At 38.6% G+C, this 17,808-nt stretch overlaps 1 protein-coding gene across 1 annotated transcript; it reads left to right on the plus strand.

Annotated features, from left to right (window-relative positions):
• The first annotated feature begins 16,448 nt into the window (after nt 1-16,448).
• LOC108060420 (uncharacterized) lies at nt 16,449-17,483 on the plus strand. Its single transcript, XM_017146112.3, has one exon. The coding sequence runs from the start codon at nt 16,510-16,512 to the stop codon at nt 17,431-17,433; it is 924 nt and encodes a 307-aa protein (XP_017001601.2). The 5' UTR covers nt 16,449-16,509; the 3' UTR covers nt 17,434-17,483.
• Nucleotides 17,484-17,808: the final 325 nt, after the last annotated feature.

Raw genomic sequence — 17,808 nt, forward strand, 5'->3', positions numbered from 1 at the left:
GAGGCCATTTTTCACCCAGCGACAAAATGGCCAAGGGTCGGAGCTATAAACATCTTCTTAAACAACAGCTGTGATCTCCATCCCCGACACGTGTTGTTGGCTTTGCAGAGCATTGGGTGTCACAGATTAACGCCTTACTTGAATTATGGCCTGGCTCCCGGCTCCGAAGCAAACTACTCCACAAAATCCGGGCGAGCGCGTGGAAAAATCATGTATAAAACATAAGAGCGACACACAGGCATTGTGCAGGGGTGGTACACTGAAAAATATTGTTATTGTAACATTTTAAAATTGGAATTTTTCAATATATAATACTTTCGATTTGTTCTTTAAAATATGAATAATGAGACTTTATTTTTAATATTTTAAGTTCTTAATTTACTCATAATATACTTTTATTCCATATTTATTTTAAAATTGTGCTATTTTTTTGGACATACATCTTTGTTTGTTAAAATATTAACATTCATCGTGATTATAAAAAACAATACACCAACATAAAATTAAAAACTTCATAAAATATAGTGTTCCATAGTTTCTTTGTTTGAAAAACAAACTTTTCAGCGCCAAGTGTACCGAGTGAGGTGGTTGTGTGGCTTTTTGTCGACAAAGGACAAGACGCAAAGGCACGCAAGGACCTGAACCGGAGGACGAAGGACCTAGGACCTGGCACCTCGCAGCCGATAGCCTGGAGAGGCGTTTAAAAATTGAAAACCAATTTGGTAGCGATTTAAAACAGACGATTGGAGAGCGGGGGCAAAAGTTGGGGCTACGAAATGAGTGGCGTTGCGGGCCGGCAGATGGCGTGTGTGTGCTGTAGACTGCCGACTGCCGCCTGGCAGTGCGACTTTTCGCACCTCAAGCGCAAGTCCTGACCCCGACAGAGCTTAGATTGTGTTACCAATATTTATGGCTCAATGGGGATAAGGGCTTTCGGCTGGCGTGACCGCGAGACCAGGTCTAATCACATGTGACCCCCTCCTAGGGGAAAGAAGAAGGGGCAGGGGCAGGGGCTGGTTCACATATCGCATTCATATCGAAGCTAAATTTAATGGGCGTTTAACGTGTGACTCGCCTTTGAACTTTGCCCGCACTTAGCTCACGCACATGCTTCCGGCGAAAAAGTGGGTTGAAAAGCCGTAGGGTGTCTTGGAGTCCGGGGATTGGGATACACGTCAGTGCTGCAATTTGTTGGCATTTCCTCTAATAATCAGCGACTGAACGCCAGCAATTTTCCCCTACGGCTTGACAAGACATTAATTGGATGAACTTAGAAAATATAAAATATAGATTTAATGGCGAAAAGGTTTGTTGATATTTTAAGGATAGTTTTTAATATATATTTTTTTAATTTTGAAGATTCTCATTGACTCTTTAAATTGATGCACTTCTCACAGAGGACAACCCACACAACCTGTCAAAAGTTGTCATTATTCAGACCCCCTCCCTATCTGCATATTTGCTATCTATATCATGATTCAGATTACACATTCGGTATTCGCCGCCTACCTGGACACTTTCCACAAGCTGTACAAACATTCGACATGTGACGGGCCCGGGGAAACCACAGGCATAACAATTTGCACATTGGCTTAGCGTAATTATTGCCGCGATCCAAAAATATAATTTTGAGCTTTCAACAATTTTAATACCAAAATTTTCGCTTTGGTGCGCCGTCTAATTAGTTCGACCCCCGGTCGGGGAATTCCGGAATTCGGATCAAGGGGGCGTGGCAGAGGCCGACAAACCTGTGTCAAAATTTTATCACCGCAACAGAAATGGCCGGAACCCCGGAATAAAACTGGACCGTCCCCTTGGGACTTGGCTGGCATGGGCAAAAAATTATCAAAATATTCGCAATAATTAAATAAAATATTTCATAAAATGGTTTCCGGTTGCAACGTAGCCGGTGTACCAGCGAAAAACTAATTATACTTATTTTAGGGTCTTCCATGACTGCTGGAATCGAAAGCGACCAATGCTTTTGAGCCTGGTAAATACAGTATATGTGCAATAAATATATTGCATTTGCAATGGCTGGCTATGCATTTTAACTGCTTTCCCATGGCATCGCTTCCTTTGAACTCAATGAAATTCGAGCATGCACGAATTGTTCATAAATAAATGTTTCTGGGCGCAAAGTTCGTCATCCGAATGGAATATTTACTTGGGTCACATCAATATCGAAAACTAAAATGATTTCAATCTGATATCTGCGTCGGTTGCATAAACAAATGCTGAAGTGAAAAAAGGCTTAATATATATTTTTTACTCCTAATAAATGCATTCAATGTAGATATTAATATTTGGATATTGGCAATGATATTTCTCTTTTTGGTAGGTAAATACGAATATGTATTTCGAAGAACTTTAATAAAGAAATTTGTGTAATATGAAAATGTTGATTACAATTTTTGTTTACCTATTTTTCTAATAGCAAATGGGAAGCTTTTTAATAAATGCACCTTTCGATGTTAAATTATTCTAACATCCAAAGAAACCTAGTTCCTTGTAAATTATATTCTGAACTTCGATACATTTTCATGTTTCACATGCCCAATTAGCCGAGTTGTCCGCTTAGGAATCGGCCGCAAATTCGAGGATCTGTGCCGGAATGCAATTCCATTAATTCCGACTCGGATCCGCTCTGTTCTGGTCTACTCAAACTATTTGCATTGCCATTATGTAGCCCACGCACTTGCCAGGCCTTAATGGGTAGGGCTTACACAGCAATTACATTTCATTTGAAATGCACTACACAAGTACCCCGCACACACTCCGGACTTGACAAATTGTCACAGAGCCAGCAAGAGGGCCCAACGGGAGGGAGACAAAATCAAATTAATGATATGAATTTCTTATTTAAGGACATTAACGCAAGGTCTGCCTCCTGGGCGAACATATTGCGCTGAGATCCGATTAGTGATGCCAATTGAAGGACCAAAACCAGCTGACTTCTGGGCATATAGAGCATCTAAATGTTCAGTTTCTTACAGCAATACAAATTAAAATTTGTAGCGATTATAAAGATAGTACAGGTTTCCTAAAAAGTTTAACATTTGTGGAAAGCTTAGGTATTCAATTAGTAAATAAACAGAAAAGAATTGACAAAATATCAAATCGATATGTGCAGAATCTGCACTGCAGATCAATTTCCAATTTTTCAAGATCAAAATATTCATATCATTTTGATAGGAATAATAATAATTGCTATGAAATAAGGTATCTGTGTATAAATACTGCTTTAGGTTGTGATTATAGTGATCCTTTTAACTATATATACCGAATATATAAAAAAATCCGAAAAGACAACACTGGTCAACGTCAATGTCACATAATTTGGGTATAGAAAATGTCGTCTGTTGGGCTTTGGGCCAATAAACAGGAAGCGGAAGTGCGTCAGCGTCGCCACTGTTCGGATATTTATTAAACGTCAGGATGGCCAGGATCAATTGTCCTCAGACACACGAACACATATACATACTGTGTGCAATTAGACTCATACAGACGGCGCATTAGATTCGCATTTTTATGAACGCACAAACATTTATCTAGCAGAGGAATTGAGCAAGCTAAAAATGTCCTTAAAGAGATGGTCAGTGTGTGTGTGTGGGTAAAGGACAATTAGATAAATACCAAGACACGCACAGCCACTAGCTCCTGTCGTCTGCTGTTTTTTTTTTCCTCTCGCTCTTCCCTTTGTTTTTTTTCTGCCCCGTTGGCATTTTCGTACACTCCATGACCCCTGACCCCTTGGACCTTTCATTCTTTCTTCCTTTGGTCAGTCAGTTAAGCCGGCATTGTGGCCATCCTTTGTGCGTCCTGTCAGAGGAGCACTGTTGTTGTCCGATAGTTGTAATTGGCCAACTAAAATCATGTGACAAATTAACAGCGCAAAATTTATTGCCTGCCCGCCGCCTTAAGCTGTTGATGAAGAAATATTGTGTGCGTTCGTTTGGTTTGGCTTGGTCTTATCCTGCGACTTTGCTCCGCAGGCATGAGACAGCGTTTTGCGATTGCAATCGAAGGGGAAGGGGAATGTATATAGTAGGTGGAAATAGGAATCGTACCCACCACAAGGACCTGACTGAGTGTCGAAGACATTGGCAGCAACAACTCCAATCGGTTGCCTTGCTTACCTGTGGCAATTAAATTGAAAGCCGCCCGTTGTGTGTGAGTGTTTGTGGGGTGTGTATAATGTATAATGTATCTAATGGAAATCGCCCCGGTGAGTTGTGGCCACTTCCTTACCCCAGCTAAGCTGGCAATTAGGATGCGATGTGTGATCCTTTGACTGGCGCTCAATAGAATTCGAAACCTTTTATTCGAACCGTTGAAGTGCCTCAAGTATATCAAGATTTCACCTGTCTAGTTCCAAATTGAACCGGAATTTATTGTAATAAAGCTTATAAACCATTAAGTCGGGCGACAACATATCTCGGGGATAGATTTGTAAAGGCTATATAAAAGAATAGGCCTTTTAAAAAATAAAAAATTAAAAAGCAGTTTTTAAAAATGGTGTAAATAATTTTAAAGTGAGGAAAAGAAAAAGGCAATTTAGTATCAGGTGTTTAACCTTTTTCAAACTTTTAAAGTAGCAATCGATTTAAAGATATAAAATGTAATTTATAAAAGCGCACTTGAAATCTCTTCTTGCCTGCATAATTTCAATGAACAAAGGTTATTTAACTTTAAACTTTTTTATGTTTAATATTTTGTTTTTAAATCAAAAATACAAATTATTAAAGAATGTACAGAACTATTTATATTTATATTTATATATTTATGTATATATTTTTAACTGCTTTTGTAAAACATTTTTAAAGTTAATCAGTACTTTGTCCAATTAGTACATTTTTTTTTCTTTAAAGAATTAGAATTGTTTTAAAAAATTAATTTATTTTTTGTCTGTATTTTGCAAGTGTATTTATGCTCTAACGTAGCGTTTGAATTGTTATCCGGAGCCGGCGATGTTGTTGTTTGCTGATGCTGATGTTGTTGCGGCTCAAAACATTAATTAATGCGCCTGCAGCCAAATGACGCCATTTTGTATGAGTCGCTGGGCAAAGACACACAAACACACTCACAGTCACAAACACACACCGGAATACGGCAAAAGTACAACAGACTACGGCCAAAAGGGGCGGTGGTCGGTGGGAGATGGAGGGGCGGGGCCGGAAAGACACCTGCAGGCGACACGGGAATGCGTTGGGCCATGCAAAATGCGTTCATGTCTTATGAACAATGAATTTTAGATGTGCCGCCGCCTCTCCATCTGTGCGAGTGTATGTGTTTGGCCAAAAAACATGCCGCCATCACGAGCACACACACACATTTGCACCTGTGCAAGCAAACATGTTTTCCTCGGATGCCGAATGCCGCTGGCCAGTGGAAGAGAGAGATGGGTAGATGGGTACAGCTGCCCAACTGACCAGCGGCCAAAACGAGAGCAAACAACAAGGACACGGCAGGACCAAAACTAAAAGCGACATGTTTTTCCACGCTCGAATGCGAATTTTGGCAAAACAACAACAGCAGCAGCAGGAGCAAAAGCAGCAGGATAAAGAAAGCAGCCAGGGGTTCTGGAACCTTCTTGAAGATGGTAGCGTGACGGGATCCAAAAATCAAATAAATCAAATAGGAAGCTGTGATAAAGATTAAAGAATTTCCAATTACAAAATAAATGAAGATTAATATTTTTTTAAATTTTCTAGGCTTTTTTAAATATTTATGATCTCAGGGTAACTTTTTTATGAATTAAATGTTATTATAAATTCTAATTCCTGGGATTTCCTTCATATAAATTAAACATTTCAAGAATTTTATTTCATTTTTCCTATATTAGTGATTTTAATAGACCTGTTTTAACATAAATGTAAGGATTTTCAAGAAACCTTTACAAGATTGTTTAGAAAGCTTAAAAAAAATGTAAAATGTATGGATTAAATGTAAAAATACCTCAAATGTAGTAACCTTTATTTATTATTTCAGCAGATTAACCTTTATTTAAGTAACTTGTAACCATCTTTATCAAGTGGTTTGCTCATCCCTAGTTTTGGTTTAAGTATGAGTAACAGCCGCCGCAATCAAATACACAAAAGCTGCAACGCTGCGGGCATTTCCGGTTGGACCCTTTCGCCCTCACCGCACCGCCCTTCCCTGCCACGCCCACTTCCGCTGTCGGATTGCAATTAAATTAAAATGGCTGGCGGGCAAAGGGTTTACTCCTCCGCTACACCTTGCGCTCCGCCGAGAGCTCTCCATAAATATGATAAAACGAAGTCCACAGAACGGAGGATCTCTGGACAGCAAATTGAAGGCGCTAATGGCGCTGATTTGGCGCATTTTAATTAACCCTTGGCCTTGGCTGAAGGACATTGTCACGCCCGCTCGGCTGATTTGCAAACAGCCTGGATGGCTGGCTGCTTGCTCCTTGAATATCCTTCAGCGGCAATGGCAAATAGCAATAGCAACAACGACAACGTTGCATTTGTAATGAGAGTGGTGCTTGAGCAAAATGGAAAATTTATTGCGCTGACAGTTATGGGCCCATAACAATAATAAAAACAGCAGCTGCATCGGCAGAGGCACTGCCACACAGGCAGTGGCAACAACAAGGATCCATCTAGATCCCAGCTTGCCCTTTGCCACGGCGACAGCGGCTTCGTCCTGCGTCCTGGCGTTGATGATGATGGCAATGATGGCGTTGATAGCCCAACGAGATGCTACTTCAAACTCGACTTCAATTGCTATGCCAGCAAGCCATCCGGCCGTCCTGCCATCTCGCCAACCAGCCAGCAAAGGACACTCATTGGTTTGCCCCGCCATCCAGCCGTGCAGCCATCCTAGTTGTCCTTCTATCGCCTATTCTGGTCTTCTTCCACCGCCAGAAAATGCACAAAAATTAATCATAAATTTATATTTTTTTTAATGTAAATTAAACGTAAATTTAAAATTTAGGTATTCAAAATAAAGAATTCTTAAATATTAATATTCCTTGAAAATATTTAAAATCATGGAAAATGTTTTAAAAATTAATTGTAATTAAGCACTTTAATATTTAACAATTTTGATTACAGTAAAAATGGTTTTATTCATATCATATTCTTTAATTTCAAAAATAATTCCAATTAATTCTTATTTAAAAACCCATTAGACAATATAAAATATTGAATATAAATTAAATCATAAAACTATTGCAGACATTTTCCTTAGTGTATTCCCACTAAGTGCGCTGCCTCCAAGTGCAGTGTTTTTGTTTTTTTTTCTTGTTGTGCCCCGCTCATCAGCGTCGCATTTGGTTAATGGCAAAAAAAGAGCCGCCTGTCATAAATGTGTAGCTGGGATGGCAGGCTTTCAGCGGATGGCGCGGCTATATTGACGGCCATGCAAAAAAGATGTCCTGATTTGGCCCCCTGGTCGCGTGTTGAGTATACGCAGCGTGGCCGCGTTAAAGCCGTTTGACCTGACTCTGCTGCTGCTGCTTGAGGCGAGCTTTAAGCCGACGAGGCATGCCACAAGACACGTACCGGGCGTCTAAAAGTGCAAACAGTCTGGCTATTTATGCACAACAAAATGCCACGAATTGCCGACAACAATAGGTGGGATTTAGGTTCACTTGACTGGCGGTTACCCTACAAAAAGTTGGTATGAATTACTTTTTTTTTCTAATAATATACTTTTCTTTGTTTAATTTTTGTGAAATCCAATAAATAATATTTTTAATATTAAAACATAATTTAATTTTTTATTTCAATTGCGAGATGTTTTATTAAAAGTCTTTAGTAGCTTAAACAAAAAATAAATATTTCCATTTGCAGCAGATACGAACATTACATACATTTTGATAGGATTACTCATAATTTTAAATTATAGTCAATTCTTGTTAAAAAAGACTTCTCTGTTATTCACAATCTCAATTAAAAGGAATACCATTTTTTGTTTTATAGTTAAATGTATTGCCATTTTATAACTCTTCTCTCTTCTTCTTATCTCAATCTATGAATCAATTAATGGCAGAACATTACCCATTCGTCTTTACCATATTTTCTTAGTCTCAACATGGTTTCGTTTTCTCCACACAAACAGAATTCTGCACACAGTATAGTATTTTAAACATTTTTATTGTGCAACCTAATGGCCGTTTTGTTGTTTGCGTCGGGCGCTTTGATACAAGCAGCTCAAATACACACACATACCAGTATGTGGAAGAAAGCTCCCTTCTTTATGCCACAAAACTGTTTCGCTAATGCACGATTCTCGTCTGATGCCCGTTGAAGAGGTAAACTAGCCCAGGTTAGCTCCACCAATTGAATCCCCTAGTGTTGCTGCATTCCTGGCACAAACCCACAGCCATCTAACATCTAAAGTTGGATACTTTAAGATTTTCAAACATGCTCGGGCTTACAATAAGCATATTTACACATTTTACCTCTTGATATTCGCACTTCGGTTGGGGAGGGGGCGTAAGAGTATTTATTTATTGGGCCAATGTTTATTGCTCGACGGATCTTAAGAATCTTAAGAATCCTTTCGTGAATCTTTGCCACGTCCCGGCAATTGCTCATAAATAGCCAACAGCAGAAACAGCAAAAACCATTGCTGCCAGGAGCGGCAAATTATGAATTATAGTTTCCTTTAAATAAATTTCTTGTTCTTGTTCTCCGCTTTTTCCGTTAGCTGTTCTTTAATTTTATTTATTTTCCTGTGCGTTGCGACAGTCTCGCAGAATTTACGAGTTCGCCTAATTGCATGCGACAATAAATTGTCCAACTGCTAAAAATTATGTGCACAATTTTTCGCACTGTATTTTCGGTGGATCGGAGCTCTGGAGCTCAGTGAGGTCAGTCCGTGTCGACATCCGACATTTTTGGCCTCTTGCTGTGATTTTATTTATGCCCCATAATACTGAATAAAGTGCAGCCTCGTCGGAATTGAAACGGATATTAAGCACTGTAGCATCATCATCGGCGGCAGATTCACGATTCACGGCTCACGGCTAAAAAATATTAAATTTGCATTCGCATACATTCAATCATATTCCGCCATATCCTCTTGCTGTTTATTATATTTTTCGCAATTAACAAATTATACGCATTTTCCTTCACGCGCAAATACTTTCATCACCGCTTCGATGGTAACTTATTAATTTTGAATATAGTTTACAGGAATTCAGGAAACGGCATTAAGTTGCCAAATGGCGTGGAAAGTCAATAAACGTCTATCCGATATGTAAATTTAACAAACGAAAGTCGGCTCTGTGGATTTATTGCGAGTTTCATTAAGCTTTTCTGTTGAAATTGCAATTTAAATAAATTTACCAATAATTAGCAAGAATTTTTGGTAAAGTAAATGGGAAAAGTTAATTAATGCCTGTTGACCAAGAACAAAGTGGCGCCTTCAATTAATATTTATTATTAATTCTTTCAATTTAATTAATATAATTATATATTTTGACCAAGACCGAAGTGGCGCCTTTAATGAGTATTTATTATAAATTTTAAAATTAAGTAGATATACTTTAAATATATTTTTGAGAGCGTAATTTTCTTGCTACTTTAATCGCCTAATCTTTGACTAGTTATTTTCTAACTTGTAAGTCAAAAACTTGAACAACTCCTACATTGTTTGATCAAGTCATTCCGAACACGTTCTTCATTTCCCGTGGATGTCTCCGCTAAATATTCCGGGAGCTCTCACGCTTCGCTTCCGTCCACCACATGCTCCAGTGCATCTCAAACTGTCACTGCGTATTTGCATTTACAAATACAAAAGTTTGCGCTGCATTCGAACCTCTGCCCTATGACCTCCCTCCCTTCCATTTCTTCCATTCCCTCGATAAACTTGTCCTCGCAGAAATGTTTGTCACACGTTTAAATGTCAAGTACGCGAAAGCTAAAGACAATTTCTAAGCAAATCGCACAAAATGCAATGCAAACCACATAAAAATGTCAAAGTTTTGGCAAACGCCCGGTGACGGGCTAAAGCCCCACCCCTTAGAATCCTGCCTTTTGTGAGAAATGTAAATTTTATCATTCGCTGGAACTAACAAACTTTTACAATTTCATTATGTTTCATTTGCATCCCGGCGTTGAATGCAAATGTGAAACGCCTTTTCTGTGCGTTTAACCAAGTCGAAACTACATATCCGTAATAATGCAGGTTGAAGGTTTCTTTGGGACACAAGTTCCAACTTGTTATTACCCGTAAATGCAACGCATTATTTTTACAGAAAAAAACTTCGTTCTTTATTAAAACATTTTAACGATATATTGGTAAAACTTAATAAATGAATAATAAAAGTATTACAATATTATACGAATTTTAGGGAATATTATAAAAAGTATATTAGTAAATTAAAGATCGTAATAGAAATTCAGAAAAAATCAATTTTATTGGGTCTCAAAAAAACAGCCTTCTGTATAGAACCACTTTATTTATTTATTGGAATAACATAATAATTAAAACTTAATAATAATGAGAAAATTATATTTTATTGGTTGTTTCTTGGGTTTATTATATTTTAGTTTTTCAGATTTTTTTGAAACTTTCCCTTGTGCAGTAGAAAGTTAGCGACCCTTTATTTGTTTTGACTGGAACCTTCGGCAGCAAGATCATTTAAAAGCCTGCAAAGTTTCAACCGGCCCAAGGCCTCCTTGGCTTTGTGTACATGTGTGTGTGCGTTAAGTAAGGGCTAGGGCAAAATGTAATATAATTAACATTAACAGTTGTTGCGATTTGTTGGAGCGGCAATGCACATTTACCTAATGGCAAACTTTGTCCCAGTGACGGGCCCGTTTTCTACGGAGATTACTCACACGCCGGGATTAAAAATTCCCTTTCAAGTGTCGTGGCAAGGGCATCCTAATGAGCCCCAGGACCTAATCGCACCCCCCACACCCTCATTTCCCCCCCACCCAGCAGCAAATTAACATATGCTTTTTGCGTGGCGCTGGCAGAAAGAAGATTTCTTATTCTATTAGCCGACAGCACTGGCAATAATTTAATTGGACCATGCGCACTGCGTGTATCCACAAGATACGAAATGAAAAAGGTGGCCAAAAGGGAAAAGTCTAGAGCAATTTTTCTTCGTTTCACCTAGCCCCTAATGAGAATGTAGTGCCAGGACAGCTAGTCAGGTAGTCAGCCTGGCCAAAAGGACACTAAAAACGCATAAGCTAGAGAACTTTGGAGCCCCGAACATTATTATTGTTGTTGTATATGGGCGGTGTTAATTAAAAGGCAAAACTCATGGCCCTCGAGGTTCTGCTGCTGCAAATGAATTGTAGATATGTAGATGAACGAATCCTGGGCGAGTTCAGATAGCGTTTGTCGCGTAATGTGTATGAATAATAATTTCCATTAAGATTGTCCTCGAAAACTTGCGGTGTCTTCTGATGGGGCTAGTGGCTTTCGTGCCCTTACCCTAGTCACTGAAAAATGATAGACTTTTACAAAAAACGTCTTCTTCATCTAATACAAAATTTAAACTATTTTAATCAAATTAAAATTTTAATTTTTACTCTTTTTATAGTAAAACCTAATCCGTAAATTATTTGTTAAAAATCTACCATTTAAAATTAATTAACTTTCCAATTCATTTTTCCCACTGTGTAGCCTGTCAAAAAGAAAAGCGACAACTTCAAGTTAATTTGTGTAGCTGCTGGAAACCTCTCAAGCTCTTTCGAGCACTATCTCCATTGTAAATTCCGTCTTTCACACCTGTTACACGCAATTATCTCAACCACGGGCCAAGAAGAAACTTCGGGCGGACTGCACTTTGGGCCCTCAGTTCTCAGTCCTCGGTTCCTGTCCCTGCGATAGAGTTTCGTTTCCGTTTCGTGGGGTGGGAAATGAGTTTCGGATTAGAGGACGATCCCCTGTATCACCCCTTCACCAGTCATCAGGCAGTCAAAGCGCAGTGTAAGTAGCTTGGGCTAAGTGCCACCAGCAGCACCACCATCGCCACCCGGGGCTTGGCACCACCAATACTAGTCGTGCACTCAGAGAAATTGGATACTTTTGAAATATAATAGAATAAAATTACTTATAGTCACTGGCATAAACAAGGGTAATAGTAAAATTTCTCTGGAGCTAATTAGAATCCATGGGAAAAAATGTAATCTTTTTGGCTTGGCTTGCTTGCAAAGAAGAATCGACGTGTGCCCAATGCGTGAAGGCAACTTTCAAAAACATTTATAAAATAATCAAGAGAAAACAAATTTTCTATTAATATTGCAAATGATATTTTACTTTAGAATATTAGCTTACAACCGCTTGCCACTAATTTCTCTCCGTGTAGCATTACCCGTTGAGTGGAGCACGCACTGATTGCCAGTGAAATGCATGTGAAATTAACCTCGTGCGCTGCTCGGTTTAATTTGCACTCGATGGCTGGCAGTGGGAGAGCAGAAAAAAAGCGTTGTGCATTGGCGCTGAATGCCAATGGAGATGGGAGTTGGGAGATGGAGGCGACACGCCGGCGTCCCAAATGTAATTTTCCCTTTGCTCATTTGCTGCCTGACTGGCTGATGGCTGACGACCGAGCACTGAGCACTGAGGACGAAGACATGGCCGTGGCCAAGCCAACTGCACCACTCAACCACTCACTGCACCACTCACTCAACCCGTCAGTTGGCCACGCGTCAAGTTGCGTAGTTGCGACGGAAAGTGTTGAGCAAGTTGTCAAATGGTCTGTGATGGCTGATGGAGCAGCGAAAGGCTCTGGTTGACTAATAATTGCGGAAGGGTGGATCACTCTATCGCCGAAGGTCGCTGCGAACCTGTGAATGCATGAAAACTATCTATAGAATTTAAGAAGATTTTACTTTAAATTAAATACCCACATTTATGTATTTTTTAAACAAATAGAAAATCTTGCATTGCTTCCGAATAACTGATTAAAGGCAAATAAAAAGGGGAAAAATTCGGAAAACTTAATCAAGGCCAGTTTTAATTCATTATAAGTTGACAGCGGATTTGAAACGGATTTAACAGCACTCAATTACCAATGCCAACGCATCTGCAAACATTGATAAGCCGCTTAACTGGCCATACTTTTCTCACAATTTATGGCTCCAATGCTCCTGCACAAACACACATAAAAGTGCGGTTCGTTTATAATGAATGCTTAATAAGCATTTGTCGAATACATAAGCAATGTCCATTAAAATTGATTTCATTTGCTATGCAATTTACAATTCATCTTCGTTATAAAACGCAGCCAGGCAGGGAATTTCGCGGCACTTATCCAAACCGAAACGCAACCCAAACCGATGCCCAACCCATCCACAACCCACAAGTGCGGACTCTACATAAACTATTCATTTCAGTTCAATAACAAAGCCGGTGCCAAAGCCCCAAGCAGCGCCCATATGTGTTCATTCCATTGAGTTATTCGCCGCATTAACGAAATCAACATTTAAATTGCAAATTGTGTGTATTTTGATTGAAAAATGCCACGTTGTCGACCCATCCGCGGATCACAGATAAACTGACTGACTGTCTGGCCAAAAGAGGTGGAGAAGGCTATATAACAATGATTCTGGTTGCGTTTGTTTTACTGTACTCGTTGGCAGCTGCTGTCTTCACACATCCACCCGCATGCAATTTGCTGCTCTTTTGTGCAATAAAAATAACCCACAACAACGAAAATTTCATGCGCATTAATGTGCGACATTTGAGAAATGGGAACTGGGCTCTCGAGCTCAGCTTGATTTCCATCGGAATGGTATATTTGTGTTGTTTTCCTTTTTAATACACGGTATTTGTTAGGTACTTAGATATATTGTCTTTCCTAAAAAGGGATAAAATCTTAAAATTTTTAAATTTTTAAATTTTAATATTGATTAAAAGTGAGCAACAATAAATTTAAGTTCGAAACTTTTTAAAGTCTTTTTTAGACACCCTTGTAGCGATCTTTGATTAAATTTCTTTAAGTTAAGATTTTAGCAATGATTAAAACTAAGATTTTTTTAAATTACCTCATAATATTATTAATTATAATATAAGTAGTAGGTGTTCAAAAATTTATAATATTATTGCTAATTAAGTTGATTTAAGTATTTTAGAATCTTTACAAATTTTAAATCACCTTAATTAGTGAATAAAAGTATGCAACAATACAATTTAGTCGGAAATTTTTTAAAGTCTACTTTTAGATACACCTTGTAATTATTTTAATTTCAATATACTAAAGTAAAATATCGGGTATCCCGTGGTCGTATAAATGGAATTCACATTTCCGAATACCGGCAAAGTGCAATAAAAATGCAAAAGCGAATTCGAATTGATTGAACAGAACCGGTCAGAACGCATACTTACATTCAGTCACGCACAATGGTTAACAGCGGGGGGATGGGCAGGGGGCAGGAAAAAGGAAAAGGATAAGGGGACAAGGAACGGGGAAAACGAGAAAATTATTCATTAACACATGCGTAAAATGCAAAAGGAACATTGCCATAAATAAATAATTGATAAATTGCAGATGAATTTTCATATTTAATGATGTTTAAGTGAGTGGCGCCTGGCTGTGGGATGTGCAAATGCCAGTTTTGTTCGCATCTGGGCGTGCAATAATATTATGTTAAAATATACGATTACAATTCGGTCTCCTTTTCTTTTTACGACTCCGGTTGCGTGCGATGGCGCACAAGAGTGCGTATGAAAATTGATTGTTGCTTTATTTATGGCCTCGCACTGGCGAAGTAGACATAAAAAATTAAGACAAACATAAAATGCAATCATGCAGCTCAGTCTGGATAAAAATCTACTAGCTTTAGCTGTTACCCCCCGAAAATAAGTTTTGTCCATTCGCCTGATTTGGTTTTACGTGCGCCGAGAGACTTTGGGGGTCCTGCTCAGTGTTGTCAACAAAATTAAATGGTTTACTGGCAGATCAGCTAATATATTTAAAAAAAAAATAAGAAAAGAAATATTTCACAAGATTTTAAATTAATTTTAATAATATTTACGATTATTAATATATTTTTAAAGTAAAGCTTTAACAAAATATTTCGTATTCCCTCTTCTGCTTTAAAAAATAGCCAACTTGTCAACACTAAACCTGCTTTCGAAAGGCGACATTGAGGTCGCTACATGGCTTCCCGGGTCGTGTAATAAAAAGCCTAAAACTTTGCCTCTAACGAGCATCGTTTTTACGATCCAACTGCTCGACATCGAACCGAGGAAAAAAAATTGTGCTGATGGGGTGAAATGGAAGGAACACTGGTTCCCCTTGGAATCTTTTGAGTTCTCCCACAAGTTAAGCAAAGTAGACGCTTAATGATTTGTTATATGTTTTGTTTTTACATGCCTAAAGAGTTGCACATTAAAGGGGTTAAATTAATGGAAGTTTCACTTAGGGCAAACCGGACAATCGATCATTTTAATCATAATTAATGCCGTCACACATAATTACATAATTGTCTAGAATAATTTACGGATGTCAATGAGTTCAGCGAATAGAAATTCAAGGAATTTAATGGATTTCAAATACATTTTATATTTACTTAATAAAAAAAGTTCATGTCGAAATGAATCTCTTAATTTTCACTTGAATGATTTAGATTTACATTTACAATCTATTCTTATTTCCTAACAAAGTGTTCATGCCCTTCTGTAAAAGTGTAGAGGGTTGATTAAGTTTCAAATTTAGTCAGACACAAAGGAGCTCCATTGTTCCACTCAACTGAGATAATCTTCATCTCCATCCGCAGGCACTTCAGGCTCGTCGAATGCCCAAACCGGCCCTGTAAAATATGTAATTAAACTTAATGAGTGTAAAATGCTCATGTCCTGGGCTCAGACTCAAGCTCATTCCCATTCTCAGTTTTAGGATATGGCTGTGATTTTCGGCAGCAGCAGCTTCGAATCAAATGCTGTCAAGCAAATCAAGTCATTCATTTGTCAATTAGTTGACAATGGGTCAACTGGAGCTTAACTGCTCCTGCAACCCAAGACCTAAAGGCAGATCAGGCAAATGCTGAAGGTAATTGCATTTAAGATTTTGCAAAGTCCGGTCAAGAATTAACTTGGCCTTTGCTTAACTTCAACTCCGAGTGGAGTCACATTTTGTAATTTGGTATCGCTGATGAAATGCATTTCATTAATATTTATTTGCCTGAGGCCCGAAAGCCAAGTCATACACTCTAGCTTAGCAGACGATTTATAAACTGCCGGAGGTCAGTTATTGTGGAAAAATCATAAAACTTAAGTCAGAGCAAAACTCTGTGGAAAATTAAGTTTAATTATGCAATTATGGCAAATTTAAAACACAACGCATTATCATTAATTCGTTTCTTTATTGTTTTTTGTTGTGTGGCTGTACGTGTACGTGCTTTTAATATTTGAACACATTTTCAATTAGTTTTATTTTCTTAAATTAATGTTGGCGAAATAATTTTAATGTCTTTTCATTTGTAGAAAATATTGACCCTAGTCTTCTTTTTGTTTCTTAGCACAAATTAAATACTTGCAAGTTTCGAAAGTACTAAAATATCTTTTAAAATTATGGCTGACTATAGGGCAGTAGTAAAACCGGCAATAACTAGAGAAATGGTGCAAATATTGCCACGTGTAATAGTGGATAGGATAACCCTGCCCGATGTTGTAGAGGATATCATCAAGAAACCTGAAGGAGATGGAAAATCTGAAGCTAAATCCTCTGAAACTGAAACTGAGGCAGAAGAAAATGCAGAGAAAACGGAATCGGAGGCTGAAACTGAAGAAGATGAAGTGGAGTCGGAGGAGACCGAGAAGGGGGACGTTAGGTACGCCTGGAATGCTCCCTGCATGATGGTTCTTTTCGAGGATGGCGATCTCAATTGTGCCCGTCATCATCTCGTCGAATCTCTGCAGGATCCGTTTGCCTTGGATGCGGTGGCCGTGCTTTTGGTACAAGAGAGTCTGGTGGAAGAACTAGAGCGTCGAGTGGTGACTCTGATGAAACCCTTGGATTCCCGGGTGGCCAATCATCCCTGCTATAGGCGCACCCTGCTCAAGATTGCCGAACTGAAACCAAAAACTGTCGTCGGTTCCCCAGATAGTGTATTACCCGATGCCACGCCCATGTTGGTGCGCGATATTCCCCACAAATTCCTGGGCGACGGACCCACCGGCATTATCACGATGCACATTTTTCGCACCCCCTTCGAGGCTACGCGGATTTATCGAAAGGAATATCCCCTGCCCATCGCATCGGTTAGCCTCTGGAATGAACGGGTATCGAGCGTCTACGAAGTGATTGGCATGATGAATGGCCTGGACACCTTTAAGATCAACTGCTTTAGGGTGGAAATGGAGCCCATCAAGCGTGCCTTTGAGCTGCGAAAGTATAGTGCCTGCATGCATCGCGGTTATCACTACGAAACTCTGCAAATTAATGGCGAGCGGAAGATTATCATATTTCCGGTGGGAACTATATTCGGTAACTGAAGTGTAAACTAATAAAGCTGCGAGATAATATTGTTTAAAATGACATGGGAGGTTATTAAAGTCCTTCGCATTTCCAGGAAAATTTCAAATTTAATTTTAAATATATATTCGATATTATCTCTTAATATTCTTTAACTTTTAAGCATTACTTTTAAATCGGAAACCATTTCTTTAAGTGTGTTGTATTTAATATTAGTATATTTCTACCATAAGTTTTTAAAATGTAAATTAGCTCTCAAAACCCTTCAACATATTTACTTTCTACATATTTCACGCACACCTTTTTAACACTCGCCACTTTTTTAATGTAGTTAAAAATTGTATGGTATCCTTAACTATTAGGCAGCCATTCAGTTTTCCAGTATCTAATGCCTG

This window comes from Drosophila takahashii, chromosome 3R (genome assembly GCF_030179915.1).
Source record: "Drosophila takahashii strain IR98-3 E-12201 chromosome 3R, DtakHiC1v2, whole genome shotgun sequence".
In the NCBI taxonomy this organism is placed as follows: Eukaryota; Metazoa; Arthropoda; class Insecta; order Diptera; family Drosophilidae; genus Drosophila; species Drosophila takahashii.